Source organism: Oncorhynchus keta, chromosome 2, assembly GCF_023373465.1.
Source record: "Oncorhynchus keta strain PuntledgeMale-10-30-2019 chromosome 2, Oket_V2, whole genome shotgun sequence".
Classification (NCBI taxonomy): Eukaryota; Metazoa; Chordata; class Actinopteri; order Salmoniformes; family Salmonidae; genus Oncorhynchus; species Oncorhynchus keta.
The window spans coordinates 39,187,898-39,215,875 of record NC_068422.1 but is presented as its reverse complement, the minus strand read 5'-3'; the positions used below and the strand labels follow the sequence as shown (position 1 = coordinate 39,215,875).

The 27,978-nt window shown below is 40.1% G+C and overlaps 1 protein-coding gene across 1 annotated transcript in view; it reads left to right on the top strand.

The window, feature by feature from the left end:
* Positions 1-660: 660 nt before the first annotated feature.
* LOC118400216 (protocadherin-15-like) overlaps positions 661-27,978 on the top strand; it is a 239,626-nt gene continuing 212,308 nt past the window's right edge. Inside the window, exons 1-2 of the mRNA XM_035796860.2 lie at positions 661-807; positions 16,920-17,038. Of these exons, the coding sequence (XP_035652753.2) occupies positions 16,948-17,038 (91 nt within the window). The 5' untranslated portion in view covers positions 661-807; positions 16,920-16,947. The remainder of the gene's footprint in view (positions 808-16,919; positions 17,039-27,978) is intronic.

Below are 27,978 nucleotides of genomic sequence, written 5' to 3'. Positions count from 1 at the left end.
CTCTAGCAGGGTACAACTTTTACGAACGGACATGTTGGAAAGGTAGCATCCTATGACGGTGCCTCATTGAAAGTCACTGAGCTCATCAGTAAGGTCATTCCACTTTAATGTTTGTCTATGGAGATTGCATGACTGTGTGCTTGATTTTATACACCGGTAAGCCAAATCCACTAATTTGAAGTGGTGTACACATACTTTTGTATATATAGCGTATGTGATGTATTGTCAAAAGTTTAATTGTAATGATAACATTCGCCTAGGAACTCACTTGACGAAGGCCACAGGACTGATAATGAACGAATTCAACAATGGTCACTGTCACTAACAAATACAGTTGATGTGGAAATGCTTCAAGTCACTCGAAAAGGCACTGGTAAATAATATTGGAGGCCGGCTAAGTGGGGGAGTTAATCAAAATGTTCATGCTGATGCAACTCAAATCTGGACCCCTACAGGGTCACAGTGACTCTTTCGGTTTGAGTAATGACTACAAAATCACTTGAAGTAACTGTATATTAAGTTTAACAGGTTTCCTCAAAAGTTTTGAGTAATGACAGCACATTGGACTTTACAGTGTGCTGGGGCAAATGCAGGCTCTCCACACGTTTTCCAGCGGCCCTACCTCTATGTCTTTACTGTCCTTCCCTATTACTCTGTGTAGTAGGAGTTGGTCAGTGCTGCTCTCAAACGACAACGACAGGGGGGAAATACAGATTTAACCGGCTTCACCTTTACTGTACCCGGATAATACGATTTGCTCTGGCTAAAACAGAGAGAAAGAGAGAGCCTCTGTTTTAATTTTAACAAGTAAGTTCGGTGTATGCATGTGCCGTGCGTAGTAGTGCCACAATGTTTGATGATCACGCTTGGCAACAGAAAAATACTAGACACTAACTCGCACAGTAGTTACCACTAAATCTCCCTATTTCAAGTGTAGGCGAGAGAATGCGTTCTAGTTTCAGTCACCGTCTATGACAGCCTGAATAGGATTTGTGTGCTTTTGGAGCCAACATGGTAAGACATTATTTCATGTTTGATATGAGCGTTGTAATATTTTGTTTATGTCAGGGAATAATGTGAAAACGGTAGTTAATGTGTTAGTTATTTGAATGTTCGTAATCTACAGCCATTGTAATGTATTGCTTGGTCGTGTGCGAATCTATGAGCTAGGCATTTCATTTCAAATAAAACTACTATGCAGTGTAATCATTGCAGTATTGGGGATGCCAGTAATAAACAAATATAATGTGATAATAATTTGGACTATATTTCATCCACTGACAATGCGTCATCATAGAGCAGCCTAAAGTAGACCGTTCCGCTAATCTCTTGAAAGTTACGTTTTAAAGCACACTGATTGCGTGAGCATTCACATTGGATTGATTATGCAAGAGTGATATCCCACTCGTGTCAGTGCTTTACTGTAAACTGCAGCTGCAGGAAAAACAAAGTTTACTTCCAGTCGCTTTCAGCACTTCATGTCTCTCTGTGTCAAATGCTCTGTGTTTTTGTTTTATGCACGGGGAGAAGAATTCTAAAATCACACATTTCTCCACTGAGTCACCACACTATAGCGCCTTCACGTGCATGGGTCAGGTCTCTCACGCGTTGAAGCACATCAGTACACAATAAATACAAATGTGTTGAAATAAGGGTTATTTGGCTTGTATCCATAGCGGATCCTTTTTTGGTTCTACGTGGAACCTGTATGGCAGTAGCGATGCGTGTGTAAAATAACTTGGGAAGCCAAGCCAGAAAAAAAAGCAATATTATAACCTATGTGTTGTGTGATAATTGCGTTGTTTGCTCTATAACCTGTTAATTCTATGCCTTGCGACCATGACATGTAGTTCTAAGGTCAAGACAACAACAAGACACAGTGGGAGAATATTATTTCAACCACACCTTTGTTTCATCACAAAACCTGAGATCAACCTCTGTCTGGTGAAGTCCTCAATGTAACAAACAATTACATGACCTACAGCATGGTCAAGCAAGTTAAGTAGTCCAACATTTTTGGACTACTTAACAACTAGGCTTATTGATTTAGAACAATGGAGAGTTACCTTAAGTCGCAAAGAAAACAGGAGCTGCCTCTACTATTCCAGCACCTTTTCAACTTCAACATTTCAACATCATCAAATCACCTATGATTAGTCTAATACAGTGACAACTAAAAAATAACCAAAAACTATTTAGTTCAATCAACAACTTATGCTAAATATGATGTGGCTGTCCATGCTTCTGATTTCTCTGTGTGTGTGTGTGTGTGTGCATGCATGCGTTAGTGTAGAAAAAGACATGTTGATTTACCCAACTGCCATTCTGCTCTCTTTCATGTACGTAAAACGTCTATGACTGTCATACAGTACAGACTTTTATTTGTTGTCATAGGCAATTTTAGCTAGCTAGCTAGCCTCCTGAGGACAACAACACAACGAGATGCAACAATTCAAGTTGTTCCTGTCAATAACATGTTGCTCTCGATGTGACGTGATTGGAGTGAAGCCAAATCCAAACTGGATTCCCTTGACACTTTGTTTTAGTGCGCCAGGACAATTCACAGTTGAGCTCACTCAGTTTAGCTCAACGCTAATTGGCTATTATTTGTACTTTTTTTTTTATCAAGGGATGCCAAATGCTCTATGGCTTCCCTTGCATTCAATGCTATGGACGGCAACAATGTCATACTCTTTTTGACCAGACAACATCATATAGATTGCCTACTCATACAAGGACAGAGGGGGTGCTGTTTCGATCACTTGGATGCTTTCTCCGGTGAGATACATCGAGCCTCTTGAGAATTGAAGGAAAACTAAGAAACACAGAGAGACGAAATAAACATGTTTTATTATCTTCTTCTTGATAATTGTTTTTGGGGGGAAGCCTGGCTCCCATTGGCATCCATGAATACACACCACTGCTGTATGGTGCTATAAATCAGGGTTTCCCAAACTCTTAACTGTTTCCAAAGGTTCCATAAAGAACCATAAAAAAGGTTATGTATAGCAACAAAAAAGGGTTCCGCTATGATATATTTTTACCAGATTTGGAAAATAACATGTACTTGGTTTTACCTGAATTAAGTACCAATTTCAGTTAAACAAAGGCTTTCTGCAGGGCAATAAAGGCATATTTGTTTTTTTACAGATAAACAAATATTGTTAATGTAAATACCAAAAAGAACCAGACCAAGAATCGATCTCTGTGGGACACCCTTTGTTATGCCCAGAAAACCTGATGTTATGGTTCTCTGGGATGGTTATAGTTTTCCTCTAATACAGTGGTCTGAAACTCATAGTTTACAGGCCACAACAGGCCTGCAAGTCACATTATGCTGTCTTGCAAAGTGGTGGGTAATTCCTGTTAGAATTGTTTTTCCAACAGTCTTGAAAGAGTTCCCACATATGCTGAGCACTTGTTGGCTGCTTTTCCTTTACTCTGCGGTCCAAATCATCCCAAACCATCTCACTTTGGTTGAGGCCAGGTCATCTGATGCAGCACTCCATCACTCTCCTTCTTGGTAAATAGCCCATACACAGCCCGGAGGTGTGTTGGGTCATTGTCCTGTTGAAAAACAAATGATAGTCCCACTACGTCCAAACCAGATTGGATGGCATATTGCTGCAGAATGCTGTGGTATCCATGCTGGTTAAGTGTGCCGTGAATTCTAAATAAATCACAGACAGTGTCACCAGCAAAGCACCCCCATGCCATAACACCTCCTCTTCCATGCTTTACGGTGGGAAATACACATGCGGAGATCATCCGTTCACCTACACTGTATCCTACAAAGACACAGCCAAAAATCTACAATTTAGACTCCAGACCAAAGGACAGATTTCCACCGGTCTAATGTCCATTGCTTGTGTTTCTTGAACCAAGCAAGTCTCTTCTTCTTATTGGTGTCCTTTAGTAGTGGTTTCTTTGCAGCAATTTGACCACGAAGGCCTGATTCACACAGTTATTACATATGTGACCCTTTCTGGGAAAGTCTCTTAGAGCTTTCCACACCTGGATTGTACAACATTTAACCATTATTATTTTGAAAATTCTTCAAGCTCTATCAATTTTCAGGTCTTGCCATAGACATTCAAGTAGATGTTCAAGTCAAAACTGAAACTCGGCCACTCAGGAACATGCACTGTCCTCTTGGTAAGCAAATCCAGTGTAGATTCGGCCTTGTGTTTTAGGTTATTGTCATGCTGAACGGTGAATTCTTCTCCCAGTGTCCGTTGAAAACAGACGGAACCAGGTTTTCCTCTAAGATTTTGACTTAGCTCCATTCTGTGTTATTTTTGTAATTTTTCCTTTTTACTCCCCAGTCCTTAACAACTACAAGTATTCCCATAACAAGATGCAACCACCGCCATGCTTGAAAATATGGATAGTGGAACTCAGTAATTTGTTGTGTTGGATTTGCCCAAACATAACACTTTATATTCAGGACAAAAAGTACATTTCTTTGCTACATTCTTTCCAGTTTTACTTTAGTGCAATCAGGACAAAAAGTTATTTGCTTTGCTACATTCCTTCCAGTATTACTTTAGTGTAATCAGGACAAAAAGTTATTTGCTTTGCTACATTCCATCCAGTATTACTTTAGTGCAATCAGGACAAAAAGTTATTTGCTTTGCTACATTCCTTCCAGTATTACTTTAGTGCAATCAGGACAAAAAGTGAATTCAGTTCATTTTTGGATGCAATGTACAGACATTCACAGAAGTAATGTTGATTTTGTAGTCAGTTAACCATTTCTTTATGGATTTTAATGGGTGCTTGGGGTTATTGTCTTGCTGGAAGATCCACTTGCAGCCCAGTTTCAGCCTGCTGGCAGAGGCAACCAGGTTTTTGGCTAAACTATCCCGGTACTGGGTAAAGTTCATGATACCGTTCAGTGGTGTAGTGTTCTTGGAGAAGTAGGTATACTCTAATTTACCCCCAAAAGGTCACAAACAGCCCGCCCGGCGAAAGAAAGGCACATTGTGTGAAAAATACTATGACAAGCTGTGACATACACTCTGAATGACCTAAAATGATAAATCCCACATTGGTCTTTTACAGTCAGCTCAACCCAAGCTGTACTTTGCAAGTAGGCTAATAGTAGACCTACTATTGAAATAGACGAATGAAGCTATCAACTGAGTCATTATTTTTCATTTTATCTATTTTTATTTGGGGGGTCGCTCTCAATAACACTTTTTTTTTAATGAAAAGCAACCAAATGTAATATTTTAAGTCCACAACAATGCTTATACTACATCAGGAAACCAGTACATGTAGGTTTCTGAGTTAATTTATCTTTTTATTGAAACGTGTAGGCACCTAGCACTGTTGTTTGGTTAGCAGTATTTCTGTAGCACACATGAGATGGAGTTGCAAAACAAATGGCCACTGGATTGATGCAAATAATCATGATATCATTCTGTCAGGTAAGCATAGACTACTCTGTAGCTAGTTAACATTTATTGAGAAGGAATTTGAGAAAGTGTTTCCAACATCCAGAAGACGGTTAGGTCTATCATTAGCATTGTTATATCATTCTGGTTCCTTAAGGGACGGACCAAAATTGACAGAATGGTTAGCCAGAGGAAAATGGGGGAGGGTCATGCTTTTTCAATTTTAGAGAAGGTGGGGGTTTAGTTTTTAAAAAATATAGTCCATGGGAGGGTAACGTAATTCATAACTGATGGAATTCCAATATTCCTCAGTGTTTTGTAATTAGTTGCTTATTCGGCTATATATCTATAGGCTACGAAGTGCATGCCCAGAGAAGCACAGAGCAAAGTTATATTTCTAAGATAGCTGCTGGGATTGTGCAAATAAAACTAGGCTGCATTACACACTGTAATGGATATTCCAACCCTGATCTCCGGCCTGCTCTGCTCTTGCTGATCAGGAGGAGGGTCGGAGGTTTCTTCAGAATTGTTTTATGTATTAGGTCTAGTCTTGCGCGTAACCTATGTTCAATTCAGTTTGAGAAGGAGAGTGCGAAGATGAGGAGAACCCGGAGGTCAACTTTGAAAGCTTGCTACTACTATAATTTATTTTATTAAAAACAATAATGTTTCTTGCCCATGATTCATTTATCACAGTTATTTGTCTCACAATAATCCAGATTTGAGTAATTTACATTGTGGATCTGAAACTTGAAACAGCAGCTGCTGTACAATCAGTCAGAAATGAACAGCCCATGGTCCTGAAAGTAGGCAAATTCGACTAACAACAAAGAGGGCTTTGTAATGAAGCCTATTTTTTCCTATTTAAGAAATAAGAGGTACGCCTACCGGTTTGACAGATGAAATTAGGCTATAGGCTGCTATATCTATAGATGTGTTGGTCATTTCCTCCACCCACCATGCACTATTTAAATAGCCTACCTCCATGTAAGTGAAATGCTGCTTGTTAAGTTAAAACCTAAATTCAAATTGAGGGGGAATGAGTGGGTATGCAATAGGCCTACCTTTTATTAATGAAAATAAGATTTTGTAGCGTAAGATTTTGAAGAAAATTAAATATCAGATTATATAAAGTGATCTTTAACAGCGCTTTAGTCCGCAATACTTTATGCTAGAAAAAAGCTGTAAAATACTCAGGAAAGACGTGACTCCGATGCATATGGGCATATCTTTGTTTCGTTTCTTTGACATTCAGAGGCTGACTTTCATTGGGAAGTAATCTATATCTGTCACTATCAATTGATTAAGCTATTCACTTTCTGTAGAGTAGAAGATTTTTTGGGAAAGACTTTTGACCTTTTCTCGTTTGAGTTAAGCCATGGAAAACCGGCCTGATGGCCATGTGCGGCCCCCGACCTGATTCAATACAGCCCGCGGAATCATGCTCAGATCAGATAAAGAATTTGCGATAGTAAAGTTTTGAAAACGTATTTGTTATTCAAATTCGAGGCCCAATGAATACTGGCCTTTGTGTAATGATTTAACTCCAACTGCTTGTGGGACATTTATTTTGAAGGCACATGTAAATAACAACTGCACAAGGACAGACAGTCACTTTCAGGCTGACACACGTCACAGTTACAAATAGTAGCTAGCTATAAAACGTGCAAAAATGTGTTTTTCAAAGATTTCAAGGAAAAGGAAAGTAGACAAGGAATGTACGGTCTTCCAGTAAGAGTGGACATGGATATATTTCTTTATTGAAGTGTCAGGGCTTTCCTTCATCGTGGACGTCATGGCCCTCATGAATGAACTGATTTCCAAATTACACGGTACTCTAATTCTCAGAGTAAAAAACTCTACTGACACTATGGAAGCTTAACCAAGCTTATTCTTCACAGAGGATCAATACAGCTGCATTAGACAAATACATTTTCACACAAGAACTGATATTTAACCTTTCCTCATAGGCTGTCTCCTTCTACTCATCTGTACAAACATCGTTTTTACTGCTATGCAGGGCACTTGTGATATGGGCCATAAACCTTTATTTCTCCCTAAACCTCACTAGGGTATGTGGGATGCTAGCGTCCCACCTGGCCAACATCCAGTGAAATTGCAGAGTGCCAAATTCAAAAACAGAAATACTCATTATAAAAATTAATAAAACATAGAAGTGTTATACATTGGTTTAACTTCTTCGATATAGGGGGCGCTCTTTTAATTTTTGGATATAAAAACTTTCCCGTTTTAAACAAGATATTTTGTCACGAAAAGATGCTCAACTATGCATATAATTGACAGCTTTGGAAAGAAAACACTCTGACGTTTCCAAAACTGCAAAGATATTATCTGTGAGTGCCACAGAACTGATGCTACAGGTGAAACCAAGATGAAATTTCAAACAGGAAATGCCCCAGATTTTGAAGGCGCTGTGTTCCAATGTCTCCTTATATGGCTGTGAATGCGCAAGGAATGAGCCTACACTTTCTGTCGTTTCCCCAAGGTGTCTGCAGCATTGTGACGTATTTGTAGGCATATCATTGGAAGATTGACCATAAGAGACTACATTTACCAGGTGCTCGCTTGGTGTCCTCCGTTGCAATTATTGCGTAATCTCCAGCTCCGTGCATTTTTCCATTTGCCTCAGAGGAGAAACCCAACTGGCACGAATGACTTATCATCGAATAGATATGTGAAAAACACCTTGAGGATTGATTCTAAACAACGTTTGCCATGTTTCTGTCGATATTATGGAGTTAATTTGGAAAAAAGTTTGGCGTTGTCATGACTGAATTTTCGGGGGTTTTTCTTAGCCAAAATGTGATGAACAAAACGGAGCGGTTTCTCCTACACAAATAATATTTTTGGAAAAACTGAACATTTGCTATCTAACTGAGAGTCTCCTCATTGAAAACATCCAAAGTTCTTCAAAGGTAAGTTATTTTATTTGAATGCTTTTCTTGTTTTTGTGAAAATGTTGCCTGCTGAATGCTAAGCTTAATGCTATGCTAGCTATCAATACTCTTACACAAATGCTTGTGTAGCTATGGTTGAAAAGCATATTTTGAAAATCTGAGATTACAGTATTGTTATTAACAAAAGGCTAAGCTTGTGAGCCAATATATTTATTTCATTTCATGAATAGTTAATGTTGCGTTATGCTAATGAGCTTGAGGCTATGATTACGCTCCCGGATACGGGATTGCTCGACACAGTGTCAGATGTCAAAAAAAGGCTTTACGGCAAAAGCAAACCATGCGATTATCTGAGAACAGCGCCCATCAGACAAATCATTACAAACAGTAACCAGCCAGGTAGAGGAGTAACAAAAGTCAGAAATAGCTATAAAATGTATCACTTATGTTTGATGATCTTCATATGGTTGCACTCCCAAGACTCCATGTTACACATTAAATGTTTGTTTTGTTCGATAAAGTCCCTCTTTATGTCCAAAAACCTTTTTTTGGTGCGTTTTGTTCAGTAATCCATTGGAACAAAGCGCAGTCACAGCAGGCAGAAGACAAATCAAATAAGTACCATAAAAGTTTGTAGAAACATGTCAAATGATGTTTATAATCAGTCCTCAGGTTGTTTTGTCATAAATAATTAAGCATATTTCAACCGGACAATAGCTTCATCAATAGAACAGGAAAAACAAGAAAGGCTTGCTCCCGGTCATGCGCAGGACTCATGTCTGGAAATTTCCACTGTCCACTCATTGAAAGTGGTGTTTCACCCTCATTTTTCAGGGTAAAAGCCTGAAACAATGCCCAAAGACTAGCCACATGTAGTGGAAGCCATAGGGATCGTGAACTGCGTCATAAGTCTTTGTATGGTGGAAAGGCTTTTAATGGAAAAACAGCCATTTCAAAATAATAGCACTTCCTGAATGGATTTTCCTCAGGTCTTTGCCTGCCATATCAGTTCCGTTATACTCACAGACATCATTGTAAAAGTTTTGTAAACTTTAGAGTGTTTCATATCCAAATCTAACAATTATGTGCATAACCTAGCTTCTAGGCCTGAGTAGCAGGCAGTTTACTTTGGGCACGCTTTTCATCCAAAATTTCGAATGCTGCCCCCTATCCCAAAAACGTTTTTAACTTCTGGTGTAGACCCTCCGAACCTCAGCACTCCATCAGTGACATGAATAAGTATATTTTCATATTCTCAGAACCAAACAAAGGGAAGGGCCTTTTTGCACATCAGATGTACAGCCTTGTCAAAGCCTTCAAGGAAAAATTACTCCTCGTAACCCACCAACGACAAGCCAACAATCTCACCCACCTTCAGAAACACTATTAGTCTGTTTCCTATGAGATGACCAGCGGGAGAAGTATACATCGCTGCTGCGTGCTTTGAACATTGAGTTTTGTCGTCCCTTTTGAGGATTTCAAAGTGTTGGAAAATGACATGCTGTTGGTTTCTTCTCCTTTCACCTTCAATGTGAATAACGCTCCCACTGACCTGTAACTTGAGTTTATCGATCTTCAGTCTGATGCAGTGATTGGAGAACTATTCAAAACAATGTCACTAACGAGGTTCTATGCATCTCTCGATGAACAAAACTTTCCAAAGATTAGAAGTCACGCTCAGAAGATGTTTGTACTGTTTGGGTCAACCTATGTATGTGAACAGACATTTTCAGTCATGACAAAACAAGTCAAGGCACAGATTATCTTGCTGACTCACCTCTCAGTTATCCTGCACATAGGGACATCAGCAACTTTCCCTGACTTCACTGCTCTAGTCAATGCCCATCAGAGAGTTCACTCCTCACACTGATTGAGTAGTTCAAATTAGAAGTCGACCGATTATGATTTTTCAACACCGATACCAATACCGATTAATAGGCCGATTTATTTATTTATTTATTTATATGTAATAATGACAAATACAACAAACCTGAATTAACACTTATTTTAACTTAATACAATACATCAATAAAATCTATTTAGCCTCAAGTAAATAATTATTTAAAAAAAAAAAGTTTAAATAATGCAAAAACAAAGTGTTGGAGGAGAAAGTAAAAGTGCAATATGTTCCATGTAAAATATGTGCCATGTAAGAAAGCTAACGTTTCAGTTCCTTGCTCAGAACATGAGAACATATGAAAGCTGGTGGTTCCTTTTAAAACCTGTTGAGGCTAGGGGGCAGCATTTTCACTTTTGGATGAAAGGCGTGCCCAGAGTAAACGGCCTCCTACTCTTTCACAGATGGGAATATATGCAAATTATTATTACTGGTTGATAGAAAACACTCGGAAGTTTCCAAAACTGTTTGAATTATGTCTGTGAGTATAACAGAACTCATATGGCAGACAAAAACCTGAGAAGAAATCCAAACAGGAGGTGAGAACTCAATTTAGAAAACAGTGCCATTGGATGTCCACCTTAGATATGGATGAGAATGCACTTCCTAGGGCTTCCACAAGATGTCACCGTCTTTAGATTCAGGTTGTATGATTCTACTATGAAGGTGGGGCTCATAATAGCTCTTTGAGTGGGTGGTCTGGCATAAAGCCTCGGTTTCATTGCGCACGGTCACGAGAGAGTGTTTTTGCATTCCTATGCTTTTCTTCAGACAATGAAATTCTCTGGTTGGAACCTTATTGCTGATTAATATTTAAAACATCGTAAATATGGATTGCATACATCATTTGACTTGTTTCTACGACCTGTAACGGAACTTTTTGAGTTTTTGTCTGGAGGAATTGCTCGTGCTTTTTGAGGGTTGAATGCTGGGCTGAACAAGCTAACAACAAGTTGCTAAATTATGGACTTTATGGAACAAATCAGTCATTTATTGTCGAACTGGGATTCCTGGAACTGCCTTCTGATGAAGATATTCAAAGGTAAGTGAATATTTATAGTGTTTCTTGAAGCTTCTGTTGACGCCAAAATAGCGTTTTCTTTTTAAAAATCTGACAACGGTTGCATAGAGGATACATTTATCTTTAATTCTGTGAATAACACTTGCATCACTTTTATCAATGTTTATTGTGAGTATTTCTGCAAAATCACCGGATGTTTTGGAATCAAAACATTACTGCACGTAACGAGCCAATGTAATCTGAGATTTTATATATATATATGCACATTATCGAACAAAACACACAATACATGTATAACATGATGTCCTATGCGTGTCATCTGATGGAGATAATCAAAGTTTAGTGATTCATTGTATCTATATTTATGCTTTTGTGACTGTGAAATATCGCTCTGTGTGTTTTTGAATTTGGTGGTCATCTAACATAAATATATGTTGTGTTTTCGCTGTAAAACATAAAAAAAATTGGACACGATAGGTAGATTAACAAGTTGTTTATCTTTCATTTGCTGTATTGGACTTGGTAATCTGTGAAAGTTAAATATTTCTAAATAATATTTTTTTTCAGCTGAATGGGAGGGGGTGTTCCCTTTAGGGAACTCCTTTTCCCCCCCTAGCCCCAACAGGTTTTAACATGAGTCAGGTAAGAAGTTTTAGGTTGTAGTTATTATAGGAATTATAGGACTATTTCCCTCTATACCATTTGTATTTCATTAACCTTGACTATTGGATGTTCTTATAGGCACTTTAGTATTGCCAGTGTAACAGTATAGCTTCCGTCCCTCTCCTCGCTCCTCCCTGGACTAGAACCAGCAACACAACGACAATTAGCGTGCACTAACTAGCTAGCCATTTCACTTCGGTTACACAAGCCTCATCTCGGGAGTTGATAGGCTTGAAGTCATAAACAGCGCAATGCTTTAAGCACCATGAAGAGCTGCTGGCAAAATGCACAAAAGTGCTGTTTGAATGAATGTTTACGCGCCTGCTTCTCCCTATCACCGCTCAGTCAGATACTTGTATGCTTGTATGCTCAGTCAGATTATATGCAACGCAGGACACACTAGATAATATCTAGTAATATCATCAACCATGTGTATGATTGATTGTTTTTTATAATAAGTTTAATGCTAGCAACTTACCTTGGCTTACTGCATTCGCGTAACAGGTAGTCTCCTTGTGGATTGCAACGAGAGAGAGGCAGGTCGTTATTGCGTTGGACTAGTTTACTGTAAGGTTGCAAGATTGGATCCCCCGAGTTGACAATGTGAAAATCTGTCCTTCTGCCCCTGAACAAGGCAGTCAACCCACTGTTCCTAGGCCGTCATTGAAAATAACAATTTGTTCATAACTGACTTGCCTAGTTAAATAAAGATTAAATAAAGGTATACAAAAAAATTAAAAAAAATTAAAAAAATCGTCAAATCGCCTCCAAAAAATACAGATTTCCGAATGTTATGAAAACTTGGCCCTAATTAATCGGCCATTACGATTAGTCGGTCGACCTCTAGTTGAAATGTAATGTTGAGCGCTCTCTCTTTCGTATGTTTTTTACATGATTTACAGTAGATATATCTGTCAACACAGTCATACACATGTAAAATCCTGTAATATGATTCAGGTCCAAAAATGTATTCTAATGTGGCCTTCCATGGAAAATAATTGCACAGGCCTGGTCTAAGCCCTGTCTAAACTGAGGGTGGGGGTGGAATTGTTTTAAAAAGGCCCAGCATCGTCCGGGTAGGCCGTCATTGTAAATAAGAATTTGTTCTTAACCCCCCTGCTGTGTTACGGTCGAATTGGACCGAGCCCTGTGAGACACAAGTAGTGAGAGTACATGGTGCAGACACAGATCCTCTCCACGTCACCTGGTAGGAGCGGCCTGAGTGTGCAGATGGGAGGATTAAGAGGAGGATATCATGGTTCATGGTGTTGAATGCAGCAGATAGATCTAGGAGGATGAGAACAAAGGAGAGAGGGTCAGCTTTGGCAGTGTGGAGGGCCTCCATGACACAGAGAAGAGCAGTCTCGGTTGAGTGACCAGTCTTGAAGTCTGACTGGTTAGGGTCAAGAAGATCGTTCTGAGAGAGCGAGAGATTTGGTCAGAGACAGCACACTCAAGTGTTTTGGAAAGAAAATAAAGGGATACCTGACGTCAGAGTAGTCGAATGTTGGTTTCTTCAGGAGGGGAGCAACTCAGGTCATTTTGAAGTCAGAGGGAACACAGACAGTGGTCAGGGATGAATTGAGGGAAGTGAGGAATGGGAGAAGGTCTCCAGAGATGGATTAGATAAGGGAGGAGGTGATGGGGTCAAGTGGGCAGGTCGGACCTCACTATTCGCAGGATTTCATCTCGAGAGAGAGGGGAGAACGAGGTCAAGGCGTAGGGTAGTTATGTGTGAGTGGGACCAGTGGACTCAATAAGCTGAGTGAATGAGGAGCGGATGTCGTCAACCTTCTTTTCATAGTGGTTGACAAAGTCGTCACAGGGAGTGAGTAGGGAGGGGAGGGGCCGGAAGATTAAGTAGGGAGGAGAAGGTGGAAAGAGTTACCTAGGGTCAGAGGCAAAAGCTTGAAATTTAGAGCGATAGAAAGTTGTATTTACAGTGAATACAGAGGAAGAGAAGGTAGAGAGGAGGGAGAGAAAGGATGATTGTTCCTCTGGAAGTTTAGTTTAACTCGGCTGCTTGCAGCGCTGTTCTGTGAGTCCGCAATGAATCACTCAACTACGGAGCAGGAGATAAGGGCCAAGCCGGCCGGGAGAAAAGGAGACAGTGTGAGTCATAGGATGCTGAAAGGAAGGAGCGTATAGCCGAAGAGGAGACAGGAGGAGAAGGATTTAGCAGAAGGGCGAGATGATAGGATAGAAGAGGAGAGAATAGTGGGATATAGAGAGCGAAGATTGCGACAGCGCATGACCATCTGGGTAGGGGCTGATTGGCTAAGGTTAGAGAAAAGGGACACAGAAAAGGAAACAATGTAGTGATCAGAGACCTGGAGAGGGTTTGCAGTGAGATTAGTAGGCGAACAGCCTCTAGTAAAGATGATATCAAGTGTATTGTCTGCCTTGTGAGGGGGAGGGGACTTAGAAAGGGTAAGGTCAAAAGAGTCAAGGAGGGGAAAGAGAGAGTTGGAAAGAAATGAATCGAAGGCAGACGTCTGTAGGTTGAAGTCATCAAGTACGAAGAGCGGTGAGCCAGCGTCAGGAAATTTGTTTTTCAAGGTGTCAAGCTCATTGAGGAACTCTAAGGATACCTGGTGGGCAACATATGACAACAATGATATGCTTGAGTGGACAAGTGACAGTGACAGCATGGAATTAAAAAATAAATTAAACAACACCTATGAGAAATGAGTAGCCCTGTGCCACCACTACGATGACCAGATGTTCTCAGACTATGAGAGAAAACGTAGTCAGACAACAACTGGAGAAGCAGTGTTCACTGGGATGAGCCATGTCTCCGTCAGACCTAAAAAGTCAAGGGTGAAGGGCAGCATAGGTTTAGATGAACTTGGCTTTCTTGACCACAGATCGGCAGTTCCAAATGCTGCCAGAGACCAGGAATTCCACATGGGTTGTGCGCACAGGGTACACTAAATTAGAAGGGTTGCAGCCAAGGGGTGGGGGTCGTCTGTAAAGCCTACAGGGAGAGGAGTGAACAGGTATAGAAAACACACACATACACTACATGACTAAAGGTATGTGGACACCTGCTTGTCAAACATCTCATTCCAAAATCCTGGGCATTAATATGGAGTTGGGTACAAATGACCCTTCCGATTGAGAATGGTTCTTTATAGAATCATTCTCCATAAAGGTTCTATAAATAACCATAAAAAAGGGTCCTATATAGCCCCAAAAACGGTTGTAACCATAGCGAAACCCTTTTTTGGTGCAATATTGAATATTTTTGGATTGGTTCTTTATAAAACCTTTAAAAAAATTGTTATTTATAACACCATACACGTTCCAATTCGAATGTTATGAACATGGTTCTTTATTGAACCTTTAAAACAAAATGTTATTTATAACACCATACACGTTCCAATTCGAATGTTATGAGCATGGTTCTTTATTGAACCTTTAACAAAGTGTTTTAATATATAGCACCAACAAGGGTTTCACTCTTGTTACAAACCAAATAACCACTATCTGGTATAGGATGAGAGGATGAGAATCATGTTGTTTTTTAGTTTCCCCATATGTTGTCCTTTGTCCTTGTGGAAACAGTCTCATCCAAAGTAAAGGACATAGTTAAAGGATACACATTCAGTGTTCCATCATACCGTTGAGGTATTTCTGTGATCAATTGTGATAAGCAAAGGAAGCTAAGGAGACAGGACATCAACCATCAACTCTCTCATTGCACCTCCATCTTCCCCTTGTATGTTCCTGTCAGTATGTTCCTTTAGAAACATGATCATTGCTTTGTCGACCTTGTGGGCCAGGAGAATATTCAGTTGAGTCACAATGCCTCCAAGTTTGTGCACCCCTTGTTCTCTTCTCCTATAGTCACATGGATGTATTTATCCTCGTGACAACAGGGAGGATATGGCAGCTAAGGCTCAGCCAGGATGTCATCTAGGGAGAATCCTGAAAGATGGCCCTCCTCTCCAGGGTTCCTAGGCCCTGAAGTCTGGCTTCAAATGTCTCCTGATCAGCCCTGTTAAGACAGATAGACATTTTGTGAAAGAGAAAGAAAGAGAAAGAGGGAGAGAGAGAGAGAGAGAGAGAGAGAGAGAGAGAGAGAGAGAGAGAGAGAGAGAGAGAGAGAGAATAGGTTGTAGGAAAAAATGTGGAAGGAGAAGAAATAAATGTGGCAGAAGAAAACAGCTGCATGGGTTTGCTATCCATTTTCCCCTTCTGTAATCTGCTAGTTATATGTAAAATGTGTGTGTGTGTTTCTGTGTCTGTTAGTCTTGATGTCTGTATGTGGGCTTGCAAGTGTGTGCGTAAGCATGTAACGTCCTGACAAATAATGTTTCTGTCAGGATGTGTGCTAAGATGACTGACAGAGATGCTGATTGTGTTAAACATGTCATTGATAGGCCATTGATATGGTCCAGGTGATACATTATCTGTGACTGCTTGCCCTGGCATCAGTATGGTTTAAAAGCACATTTTCCATCTTATCTCCTTCCCCCAGAATAAGCCGACTGAGGAAGTTGTGACTCAAAATACCCTTGATAGACAAAAGCAAAAACACTTATATTCTTCTCTGAGACACCTTGCCTCTGTGTAGGGAAATACGTGTATGTTCTGAGTAATGTGCAATTCATTCACATAGGCTACATACAGTGACAAGAACACACACTAGGTGGTCTACATTGATAGTAGATGTCTTCAGTGAGGACTTGAATAGATCCATTTAAAATGTCTACGACTTACTGTGTTGGGATAATGTGATGTCTACCGAATTCACTCATAGTGACATACCCATGGGAACTATACACACAGAATGTGAGCAGCACACACATTGCCTACACATGTGTCCCTGAATAAGCACAATGCAGTAACAACCTTGGGTGTTCTGTATGTTGTATGTGTGTGTGTGTGTGCATTTATGTCTGTTTCTGTGTGTCTGTGTGCGTTGGACAGGTGTGTGCTGGACAGGGATATGTGGGCTCAAATGTGCTATCTCTGACTAGTAAAATTGAAAGTGTCTCTCTTTTCCTTCCGTCCAGGTGGGCAAGCAATAACGTTTGACAGAAGATGCGACGAGGGTCCTGTCACTTCAGATGGCTGGGGATAGACATGGCACTTCTCTGTCTGGCCACCTACAGCTGGGCCCAGGACACAGAAGGTACAGTACAGACATGCCTTAAAAGGAAATTCCACCACTTTTCAACCTCATATTCATCATCTCCAGCACTAAACCAGTGTCTACAAATGTGAAACCAACATTTCTATGATCAATGGTTAAAAAGATAAGAAGGTCCTAAAAAATGCTTCTCTGTGACATAACATAACACCACTGCGAATCTGATAGTGTTAGAAAATCCCTGTTTTAAAAGGTTTTTACATTTGACGATGTCATCAGGTCGAACTTTTTAACTTAATATTTTGTTCTACAAAATGGAGAAACGTGCTGTTTTCATATATGTTTACACAGGTATTGCACTGGAGATAATGACATTTTTTTAACGGCATGTGTGAAGTAGGGTATTGTGACAGCAAATCAATACATTTTCATACAATTTACAATTAAGTGTCTATTCTATTCTATTTAGGATACATGGGCTCCGATACGATGCAGGAAAAATGTGGTGCAATTCGGTTTGATTAGAGCAGGTATTACCAAACTGGGGTATTCCCAGGGGCACTCGCAATGCCATTGGGGGTACGCCAAATAAAAATGTGATTCACATAAAAATAAAAATAAATAAAAATGACAATCTTCACATTTTCAAACAGTCCATTGTAGTACTGCTACTACCAGCAGTACTACACCTACACCTGTCAACGACACAGGTTGTTCTGCTTCCATGAGCACATCCAATGCTATCGTCAGTAATAGCATGGACACTGACAGTTGTGAATCTGATGCAACCGAAGAGCTGCCCCCTTACCCGGGAAAGCACAGAACAACAGACAGGACGTTGGACCATCGAAGAGGTGAACCATCGAGATCTACATTGATTTGCGGTTCACTTACAGTATATTGGGAGTAGTGCCTTTCCTCAGCCACAGTGTTTTATATGTGCAAAGTATTATCTCACAACTCGATGAAACCTTCACTCTTGCGCAGACATTTAGAAACAAAACATGCCAATTTGAAAAATAAGCCAAGGGGGTTTTTTGAGCGAGAATTAAGACGACTTTCGAGTGGTAAAAGCAACAGATATAGTGCGCTACCGAGTGGCTAGGACAGGCAAGCTCCGTACTATTGTGGAGGACTTAATTCTTCCTGCTGCCGCAGATATTGCTGGGACAATGCTAGGGGAAAAGGCCAAAAAAACTATACAGAGAATTTCTCCATCAAACAACTCTGTTTCAGGACGCATCAGTGACATGGCAGGGAGATGTTTTGAAAAAATGACTGCTTCGCATACAAGCCACTGAATTCTATGCGTTACAGCTGGATGAGTCAACAGTCATGGTGGGCCTGGCACAGCTCCTGGTATATGTCCATACATTTGCTCGTCCGCCTGCCACTCACTCTAGCAGTCTTGGAACTGTCGCACATGGCTAGTCGAACGCCAAACTCTTCATTGAGAAAACGGTGAAACATCAATCCATGGTTGAGTCAGTGCCGCATTTCAATTTGTGCTGAAATCAACATTTCTTTAATTTAATCTTGCAAATTGGCGAGCTTTGGTGAGCTTATCAGTGCACAAGTTATCATTGTTTTATTAAGTCATTCAAAAGTGTTACATTGCTTGATTAAAAAGGATTCAGTCATTACTAAATGAAGTGAATGATGGCACAATCGTTGCAAGAGGGAGGGAATCTGATTCCATTGTTCCTCAACTCTTGGCTCAGTCATTTCATTCAGGGTAAGTGGAGTTAGCCTACCCCGGAGCAGGTTAGATCTGAAGGATTCATTGCCATAGAAATGTAGCTGGCTAAAACGTGAGCCACTTTTGTATGACTGGTTATGCTGATTTCAACTCAGAGGTTGGCCAAAGCTAACTCCTCAAACTTGCTTGGAAGGTAACCCTCAGGGCTCTCCAAACCATGTTACTGGAGAGCTTACCATCCTGTAGGTTTTCACTCCAACCCTAATATTGTGCACCTGATTCTAACAATTAGTTGGTTGATAAACGGAATCAGGTTAGTTACAACTGGGGTTGGAGCGAAAACCTACAGGAGGGTAGCTCTATGCTTTATTGTACTGTAAGTGCTATGCATTTATTGTTACTGGGAAACTCTTAGAAGTATAAAAGCAGGGTTGAAACTTTGTTCATGGCGTCTTTGAAAACCAGTCTCCTGGTGTAGGGTTCCATTACACTATAATCTGCTATTATACTTAGCCTATAGACTTTTAGATATTTTGTATCTTTTGACATTGAAGACTTCTCATATGTACCGTTTGATAATTGCATTTTTATTGCATAACTGTAATAGATCTGATTGCTTTTAAATGCTTACGAACAATAGTCCTCATATTTCTGAGTAATATTCCTTTAATTATTATTTTGTGAATGGCCTAATGTTATTTACACTACACATAGCATACACTTGGCCTCTAACTGTGCAGATCTGAGCTAAGGTTACCTCAATCATTTAATGCTAGACCATTTTTTTGCAAGATATTAGCTCCTTGTCTCTCAGCCTCTTAACAATTACATAATGGTTACCTTGGACACATGTAACTGATAGTATTCCAAGTGGGGATGCAAGGCTTGCTACATTGACTAAACTCATTGGATACACTTATGAGAGTATAGCATTGACATGGTAATGCAGTCTGATTGAAGATTATATTATGGTCAAATTTCCTTCTACACTATTTATCTATCATCCTCAGTCAAAAGTGGATTTCCGCTCATCTACACACAAACAGTTCTAAGTAATGTTAAAGCTTTAGGCATTCTAAATGACTGTGATTTTAGGAAAAAAATTACTGTCTCTATGGATACAAAGAACAAAGAGCTTTAAAACTTTTCCAACGTTATGGAAACACTGGAACAATCTGTACTGTTCAGATACCTTTAAACACATAGACCTCCCTCTCATGTCCTCTCTCACACACACGCACGCGCACACACACTCCACTCTTGCATATTCATCCTACCTTTAAAGCATCTCTTTGAATAGCCTATTCCTTTTCAGTTCTTCCTGTGCCATCCACATTTGTGCATAACTTAGTCAGTGGTCAAGTTATCAGTTTGCCAGCTAGCTAGGTAAAATGTCTAGCCAGCTCAACAATGTTGTTTGTTATCAAACCCCAAAATAACGGCTCGTGAGAAGTTTAAAACAACCCTCAACATGCACACAAATCCGCTGCAGAAAAAAAACATAGCTCTGGAATGTTTTGGCATAACTTTTACATGATTTTGGCTAGAGGTACACAGTCTTCAGCAATGTAAGGTTGTAGTCCAAACACTTACAAGACACACACACACACCCTCAGCCCTCAAATGAAGTGAACACTTCTGATGACATATCATGATGTCTGACGAGTATACAGTTTTTTAAATGTACCGCCCTTGCCCGGAAATTTGTCACTCATTCATCCCGCAATGATTGTGTTTTCAGCCACCGGTAGCTTGTGGGTGCTTTATATGCGCTACAGTCAATTATGATTGCATGTCTACTCACATTAAATATATAATTATGAATAAATGCCTACTGTACGAAAGCTAGCAAATTAATTAGATAAATAACAGCCTGCCTAGCTGGAACTTCTGAAGAAGGAAAATGTTTTATTTCCACAATTTCCAAAAGCTAACCAAACAAAAACATCATTACTTATATGAGACGTGTTTCTGCCGTCATATTCATGCCGTTATTCATATTAGTTTTTACTTACACTTGTTTGTTGACTCCATATATTGACGTTGAGGTTTTCATTTTTGGCTGACATTTCTTAGCGGATTTACAATCGTCACAAATTTAATTATGGGGAGATTCAGGCCCCGAAGTGAACATAATTGCACACACGCAAACTCGACTAAAAAAAGAGGGCTGAGGGGCTTACGTTGCAAACGTCTCTTGCTTGGCTAATCATTTGGACCGCCCTCCAAGATGGTGACAGGGATTCTCCCAAGGGCATAAGGTGAGAGTAAGTAGGCGAGGGTGTGTCATTTATGAGATTGAACCGCAGCCTAAGCATAGACCTTTCGCACAACGTAGCAACGCCCACTTCTGCTCAACGTCCTAGCCGATACATAGCTTCCTGTCCCGATCCCGTCCTGTCAGCCTGATATCATTACCTCAGTATATAAATATAATCATATTTATGTTGTGTTTTTTATCCTTCTTGTTGAAAATTCTGTTTATCTGTCAGTTAGTGATTTTTGTCATTTGATTGTGTTCTGTGTCTTTTTTTGTCTCTTTAGCTAGCAAACATTAGCTACCAGTACCTAGCTAACGTAAGTGCTATCATTAACGTTATTAGTTGGTGCGGCATCTTTATTGAAAGTTAGGGAATTAAGATTTATTTTAACCTTCTAGTTGGCTTCGACATCTGAAGAAGGGAGCAGTACCTTTGCTATTCCAGTGGAATAACTACCATGTCCATGAGATCCTCATGTTACTGATGGGAAGCATCAACTGCATCTGGGCTGTGGCTTGCTTTCTCATAAAACTACCAGTGTGTGCCTGTTGTGAAGGCATGAGCCAAGGAACAATGAGCTACTACTGCAATGCATCTTTCCTTTTTTTGCTGTGACCATCCACATTGTCTAACACCCTGTAGTCCATTTATTGATGATAAACACTACTGCTTATACTCCAAACACAAAATGTTTACAGTGACAAGAGAACAGAAAACATTTACTGAATTATTTTAAACGATTAATTAATAAATTAAAGACAGATTTGTTGGTTTGTTTCTCTTTCATTAATTGGAGACTGTAGGAGCCTGTCTGTTGTTATTTAGTCTTTCCAGCCTATGAACTTTTGCATGTACACATATAAGTAGTACCAGTCACCCTTCTCTCTAATTAGTGAGAACACCACTGGGTCTCTATGTATTCTCTCGAACAGAATTTCCTCATGCGCACAAACAACAAAGTCACACCACTCCAACCCAGCGATTTAGAGATGACCTTGAACTTGCCAATAGTAGGCATGCTGCCTCTTCAGGGAAGGTTCACTGTTATGCATGTGAACGTACTTGCAATCCACAAAACCCTTTACATTTGGGTAATCTCCAGTCCATTAGGAGAAGATGCAAGTCAAGGGACATCAGGATGTATGATGAGGCCACAGGGTGAGAAGTTGACATTGCAATAGTCACTAGCTGCTTCCAACTCCAGTCCCCTCTTCATGTCAGCTGTTTGTGCTGTGCCTTTGAGGATCCTTTCAGCTAGATTGCTTGCGGATGTCAGCCCTCTCACAAGGCAAGCCTCTCTGAACCGTGACGAGGTCAGTCCTCTATTTTATGGGCTGTTGCGAAGCTCACATATAGAGACAATGTGAATCTGGTCTTCTTCACTGAGCACAAATGTGCAGCCTTGAAAGTTGCTCACCAGTCTGTAGCCATCAACAGGCAGTGAAGCGAATGGTGGTGTCTCCATATGGTGAACTATGTGTCGCGTTGTGATTGGAGGCTGATGGTAAGACAAGAGGCTCCCCACCTGTACCTTTCCAAAGTGGGAGTCGACTGAAAGCTTTTCAGCAGACATCCCCATGCTGCAGATCAAAGGCTTGGATAGAGGGTCAAAGTTGTTGTACCCCTCTTCTATCTGGAGAACTGAGAGGTCAGGGAGTGGTCCAAGAAGGGCGCAGTAGAGAGTACTTCTGCAAAGCAAAACAGCCTCTGTGGTTAGCCAATCTAAACAACGTACTTGAAACCACCTGAAATTGAAAAAAATGAAATAGTCAAAGTGTAATAGGATATGACCAGATACTACCTAGTATACTGGCTATTAGGGACTACTCACCTAATCCCTCCTTTTGCCATGCACATTTTGGTGGGCTTGGTGATGGTCATTTTGCCTATGGGCCCAGGTTGCAGACCCCAGACTGTACAATGGCACTATTCTAAATCTAATCATGAGACGATTTAAGTTTTCATGAAATAAAACATGCAACAGCCACTAAATTCATTACAACAATACAGGTTTAAACATTTCTATTAAGGATATACGTATGCTCTTGATTAAATGTAATCTAATGTATCCAACATAAAAGAGTTAACAGAAACAGCAAGGAAGACGACTGAACAATTACTACACGAACACGGAACCCAAACCGGCTACGCGAGAGCGCCATTGTGTGTTATGGTGCATAAATGTATTTTGTCCCCCTACACCAAACGCGATCACAACACGCAGGTTAAAATAGCAAAACAAAAACTCTGAACCAATGACATTCATTTGGGGACAGGTCGAAAATACTCCGAAATAGCATTTTAAATACTCACTTCCCTTTGATGATCTTCATCAGAATGCATTCCCAGGAATCCCAGTTCCACCATAAATGTTTTGATTTGTTCGTTAATGTCCATCTGTTATTTCCAAATATCTTATTTTGTCAGGGCATTTGGTAAACAAATCCAAAAGCGCGTTCAGGTCCCGCCGAACGTTGGACGAAAAGTTCAAAAACTTCAGTTACAGCCCGCAGAAACATGGCAACATAAGTATGGAATCATTCTTTAGGATGTTTTCAACATAAAACTTCATTAATGTTCCAACAGGACAATTCCTTTGTCTGTACAAATGAAGTGGAACGTACCTACCTTTCACGTGAGCGCGCCAAGCCGAGGCTGTGGCACTCTGCCAGACCACTTACTCAAAGAGCCCTTATGAGCCCCTCCTTCAGAGTAGAATCCTCAAAACAAAATACTGTTGACAGCTAGTGGAAGCCTTGGGAAGTGAAACATAACTAATATCACCCTGTATCTTCAATGGGGGCTGAGTTGTAAAACTACAAACCTCAGATTTCCCACTTCCTGGTTGGATTTTTCTCAGGATTTCGCCTGCCATATGAGTTCTGTTATACTCACAGACATCATTCAAACAGTTTTAGAAACTTCAGAGTGTTTCCTATCAAATAATAATAATATGCATATATTAGCATCTGGGACAGAGTAGGAGGCAGTTCACTCTGGGCACGCTATTCATCCAAAAGTGAAAATGCTGCTACCTATCCCAAAAAGTTTAATCACATCTAAGTTAACTCAACTGTCCCGCGGGGGAGTACACCGAGGTTAAAAACACTAATATTCAGGTTGAAGAACCACTTTGACCCTTTCAGAGTACTACTGTACATTTCTGTTTTAAAACACATTCTGGTTATTGAAACACTTACATTGGGTTTACATTCAAACAACCTCCAAACACCACATCTTAGCTTAGGTGCAATACTTCTCATGGTTTCATTTGACAATCATGGGGTTTTTAGACTTTCTATTTTTAAAGTGTAGATGGGTCCATACAATGTAGCCTATACCTGAAACAATCATATAATAATTGACACCAGGGAAAAAAGTTGATTAAGGTACAATTGTCTGAAAAAAATGACATATTTTAAGAACAACAATCTCAACATCAAACTTCTATGCACCATTGGGATCACAAAATCAGAGAGACACTCATGCACTGTGCAACTTCACCTAGGTGCCTCCATACAATGCAAAGTGCATTAGCCATCTAAAAATAATTAATTCAACAACAAACGTTTATCCACAATAAGGATTACCAAAGCAGAGAGTCACTCATCTGATCAACAAGCAGCGCAGCAGCTAGACTAATGTTTCATTAGCCAACTCAAAAAACACAGAGAGGCTTTGTTGTGTTAATCTAATGGAACATTGCTTTAATGGAAATCTGTTTTTCCCAATAAAATAAGTGAAAGTAGGGAAGGAAAACTGGAAATGTTAAAGAGGCAATACTCTATCAGTAATTGGTAATCAAGGAACTATACACTTCAACAGCTTACTCCAAGAACAATATAAATATTACAATTTGAACCTCGGGGCAATTTGCTTTCATTTGAGAAACTAATATCCTGCACAAATCAACAGACTGACTCCCCCTCAAGCTACAAAACTTCAATTACCAAACGTTTATAATCTTTCTCACAAAAGAACCAGACCCAGAGATGGATGGATACACACGTAACCTTTTTCAGATTTGAGGTGGTTGTTTTTCTGCAAGATCTTACTTTTTTCCATGACTGGGATATAAATTGATTTAAAGGTATTTTCCTTAGAAGCAGGCTTGCACATACAGTGGGGCAAAAAAGTATTTAGTCAGCCACCAATTGTGCAAGTTCTCCCACTTAAAAAGATGAGAGAGGCCTGTAATTTCCATCATAGGTACACTTCAAATTTGACAGACATAGTTTATGAATGTATTTGCGAATTATGGTGGAAAATAAGTATTTGGGCATTAACAAAAGTGTATCTCAATACTTTTGTATATACCCTTTGTTGGCAATGACAGAGGTCAAACGTTTTCTGTAAGTCTTCACAAGGTTTTCACACACTGTTGCTGGTATTTTGGCCCATTTCTCCATGCAGATATCCTGCTTCTTACGAAGCCACTCCTTCATTCCTCGGGCGGTGTGTTTGGCATCATTGTCATGCTGAAAGACACAGCCACATTTCATCTTCAATGCCCTTGCTGATGGAAGGAGGTTTTCACTCAAAATCTCACGATGCATGGCCCAATTCATTCTTTCCTTTACACGGATCAGTCGTCCTGGTCCCTTTGCAGAAAAACAGCCCCAAAGCATGATGTTTCCACCCCCATGCTTCACAGTAGGTATGGTGTTCTTTGGATGCAACTCACCATTCTTTGTCCTCCAAACATGACGAGTTGAGTTTTTACCAAAAAGTTATATTTTGGTTTCATCTGACCATATGACATTCCTCCAATCTTTTTCTGGATCATACACATGCTCTCTAGAAAACTTCAGACGGGCCTGGACATGTACTGGCTTACGCAGGGGTACACGTCTGGCACTGCAGGATTTGAGTCCCTGGCGGCGTAGTGTGTTACTGATGGTAGGCTTTGTTACTTTGGTCCCAGCTCTCTGCAGGTCATTCACTAGGTCCCCCCGTGTGGTTTTGGGATTTTTGCTCACCGTGTGATCATTTTGATGGTGAGATCTTGCGTGGAGCCCCAGATCGAGGGAGATTATAAGTGGTCTTGTATATCTTCCATTTCCTAATAATTGCTCCCACAGTTGATTTCTTCAAACCAAGCTGCTTACCTATTGCAGATTCAGTCTTCCCAGCCTGGTGCAGCTCTACAATTTTGTTTCTGGTGTCCTTTGACAGCTCCTTTGTCTTGGTCATAGTGGAGGTTGGAGTGTGACTGTGTGAGGTTGTGGACAGGTGTCTTTTATACCGATAACAAGTTCAAACAGGTGCCATTAATACAGTTAACGAGTGGAGGACAGAGGAGCCTCTTAACCTTTTGTAACTAGGGGGCAATATTTTCATTTGTGGATAAAAAACGTTTGCCATGTTTCTGTCGATATTATGGAGCTAATTTGGAAAAAAGTTTTGCATTGTAGTGACTGCATTTTGAGGTCAATTTCTCAGCCAAACGTGAAGAACAAACGGAGCTATTTCGCCTACAAAAATAATATTTTTGGAAAAAAAGAACATTTGCTATCTAACTGGGAGTCTCCTGAGTGAAAACAAGGTAAATGATTTAACTGTGGGAGCAATTATTAGGAAATGGAAGACATACAAGACCACTGATAATCTCCCTCGATCTGGGGCTCCACGTAAGATCTCACCCCGTGGGGTCAAAATGATCACAAGAACGGTGAGCAAAAATCCCAGAACCACACAGGGGGACCTAGTGAATGACCTGCACAGAGCTGGGACCAAAGTAACAAAGCCTTTCAGCATGACAATAATCCCAAACACACCGCCCGGGCAATGAAGGAGTGGCTTCGTAAGAAGCATTTCAAGTTCCAGATCTCAACCCCATAGAACATTTTGGGAGGGAGTTGAAAGACTGTGTTCCCCAGCAACAGCCCCAAAACATCACTGCTCTAGAGGAGATCTGCATGGAGGAATTTGCCAAAATACCAGCAACAGTGTGTGAAAACCTTGTGTAGACTTACAGAAAATGTTTGACCTCTGTCATTGCCAACAAAGGGTATATAACAAAGTAAAGTATTAAACTTTTGTTATTGACCAAATACTTATTTTGCACCATAATTTGCAAATAGATTCATTAAAAATCCTACAATATGATTTTCTGGATTTTTTTTCTCATTTTGTCTGTCATAGTTGATGAAAATTACAGGCCTCTCTTATCTTTTTAAGTGGGAGAACATGCACAATCGGTGGCTCACTAAATACTTTTTTTGCCCCACTATATATATTCTTAGAGCTTGGGTCTATTTTCCTGAATTTCCGCCTGACTGATGTGCCCAAAGTAAACTGCCTGTTGCTCATGGCGAGAAGCCAGGATATGCATATAATTGGTAGCATTGGATAGAAAATGTTAAAATCATTTCTGAGACTATAACACAATTGATATGGCAGGCGGAGAAAGTGGAGAAAGAAATGTGTATCTGATAATCACACGCTGCTATGTATTGCTAACCAGCAGATGTCACTAATCTGCATTGTGAACAGGTAATGAAGCTCTGAGTAATGAACCGTTTTCTGGTTCAATTTGGTGAAAGCAATGAAGCCTTCAGAATGCCTCAGTTACCCAACACTGCTGGTGGTTTGAACATTGCATGACAATGCCTGCCCAAATAGTATATAATGGAAAATTATCAAGTGCATAGAACAATGTTAAACGGTACGACACTTCAAAAAAAGGGTTTGCTTTCTGCTCTGGACAGGTTTGAAAACATCATAATGGTGTTTAGAAACTTTAAGGAGAGGAAACAATACCAAATGAGAAGGTGTCTAATTCTGCACTAAACATGACCTTTTTTGTTAGTTCTCCATGTCCCTTGCAAGGTGTTTCACAATACTTGATGAAGTGGTGTTACAACACACCGTGTAATGTTTTAAAACATCTCAGGATGATTTGTTTCAATACTCCAGCCAAGTTAAGGTTTTGTCTCCTTCAACTTGGTGGCAGCTCAGTTGCCACTAGTGTTGGTGTTAGAAAGACACTTAATTTTAAGTGTACCACTACGTGGCTCCAC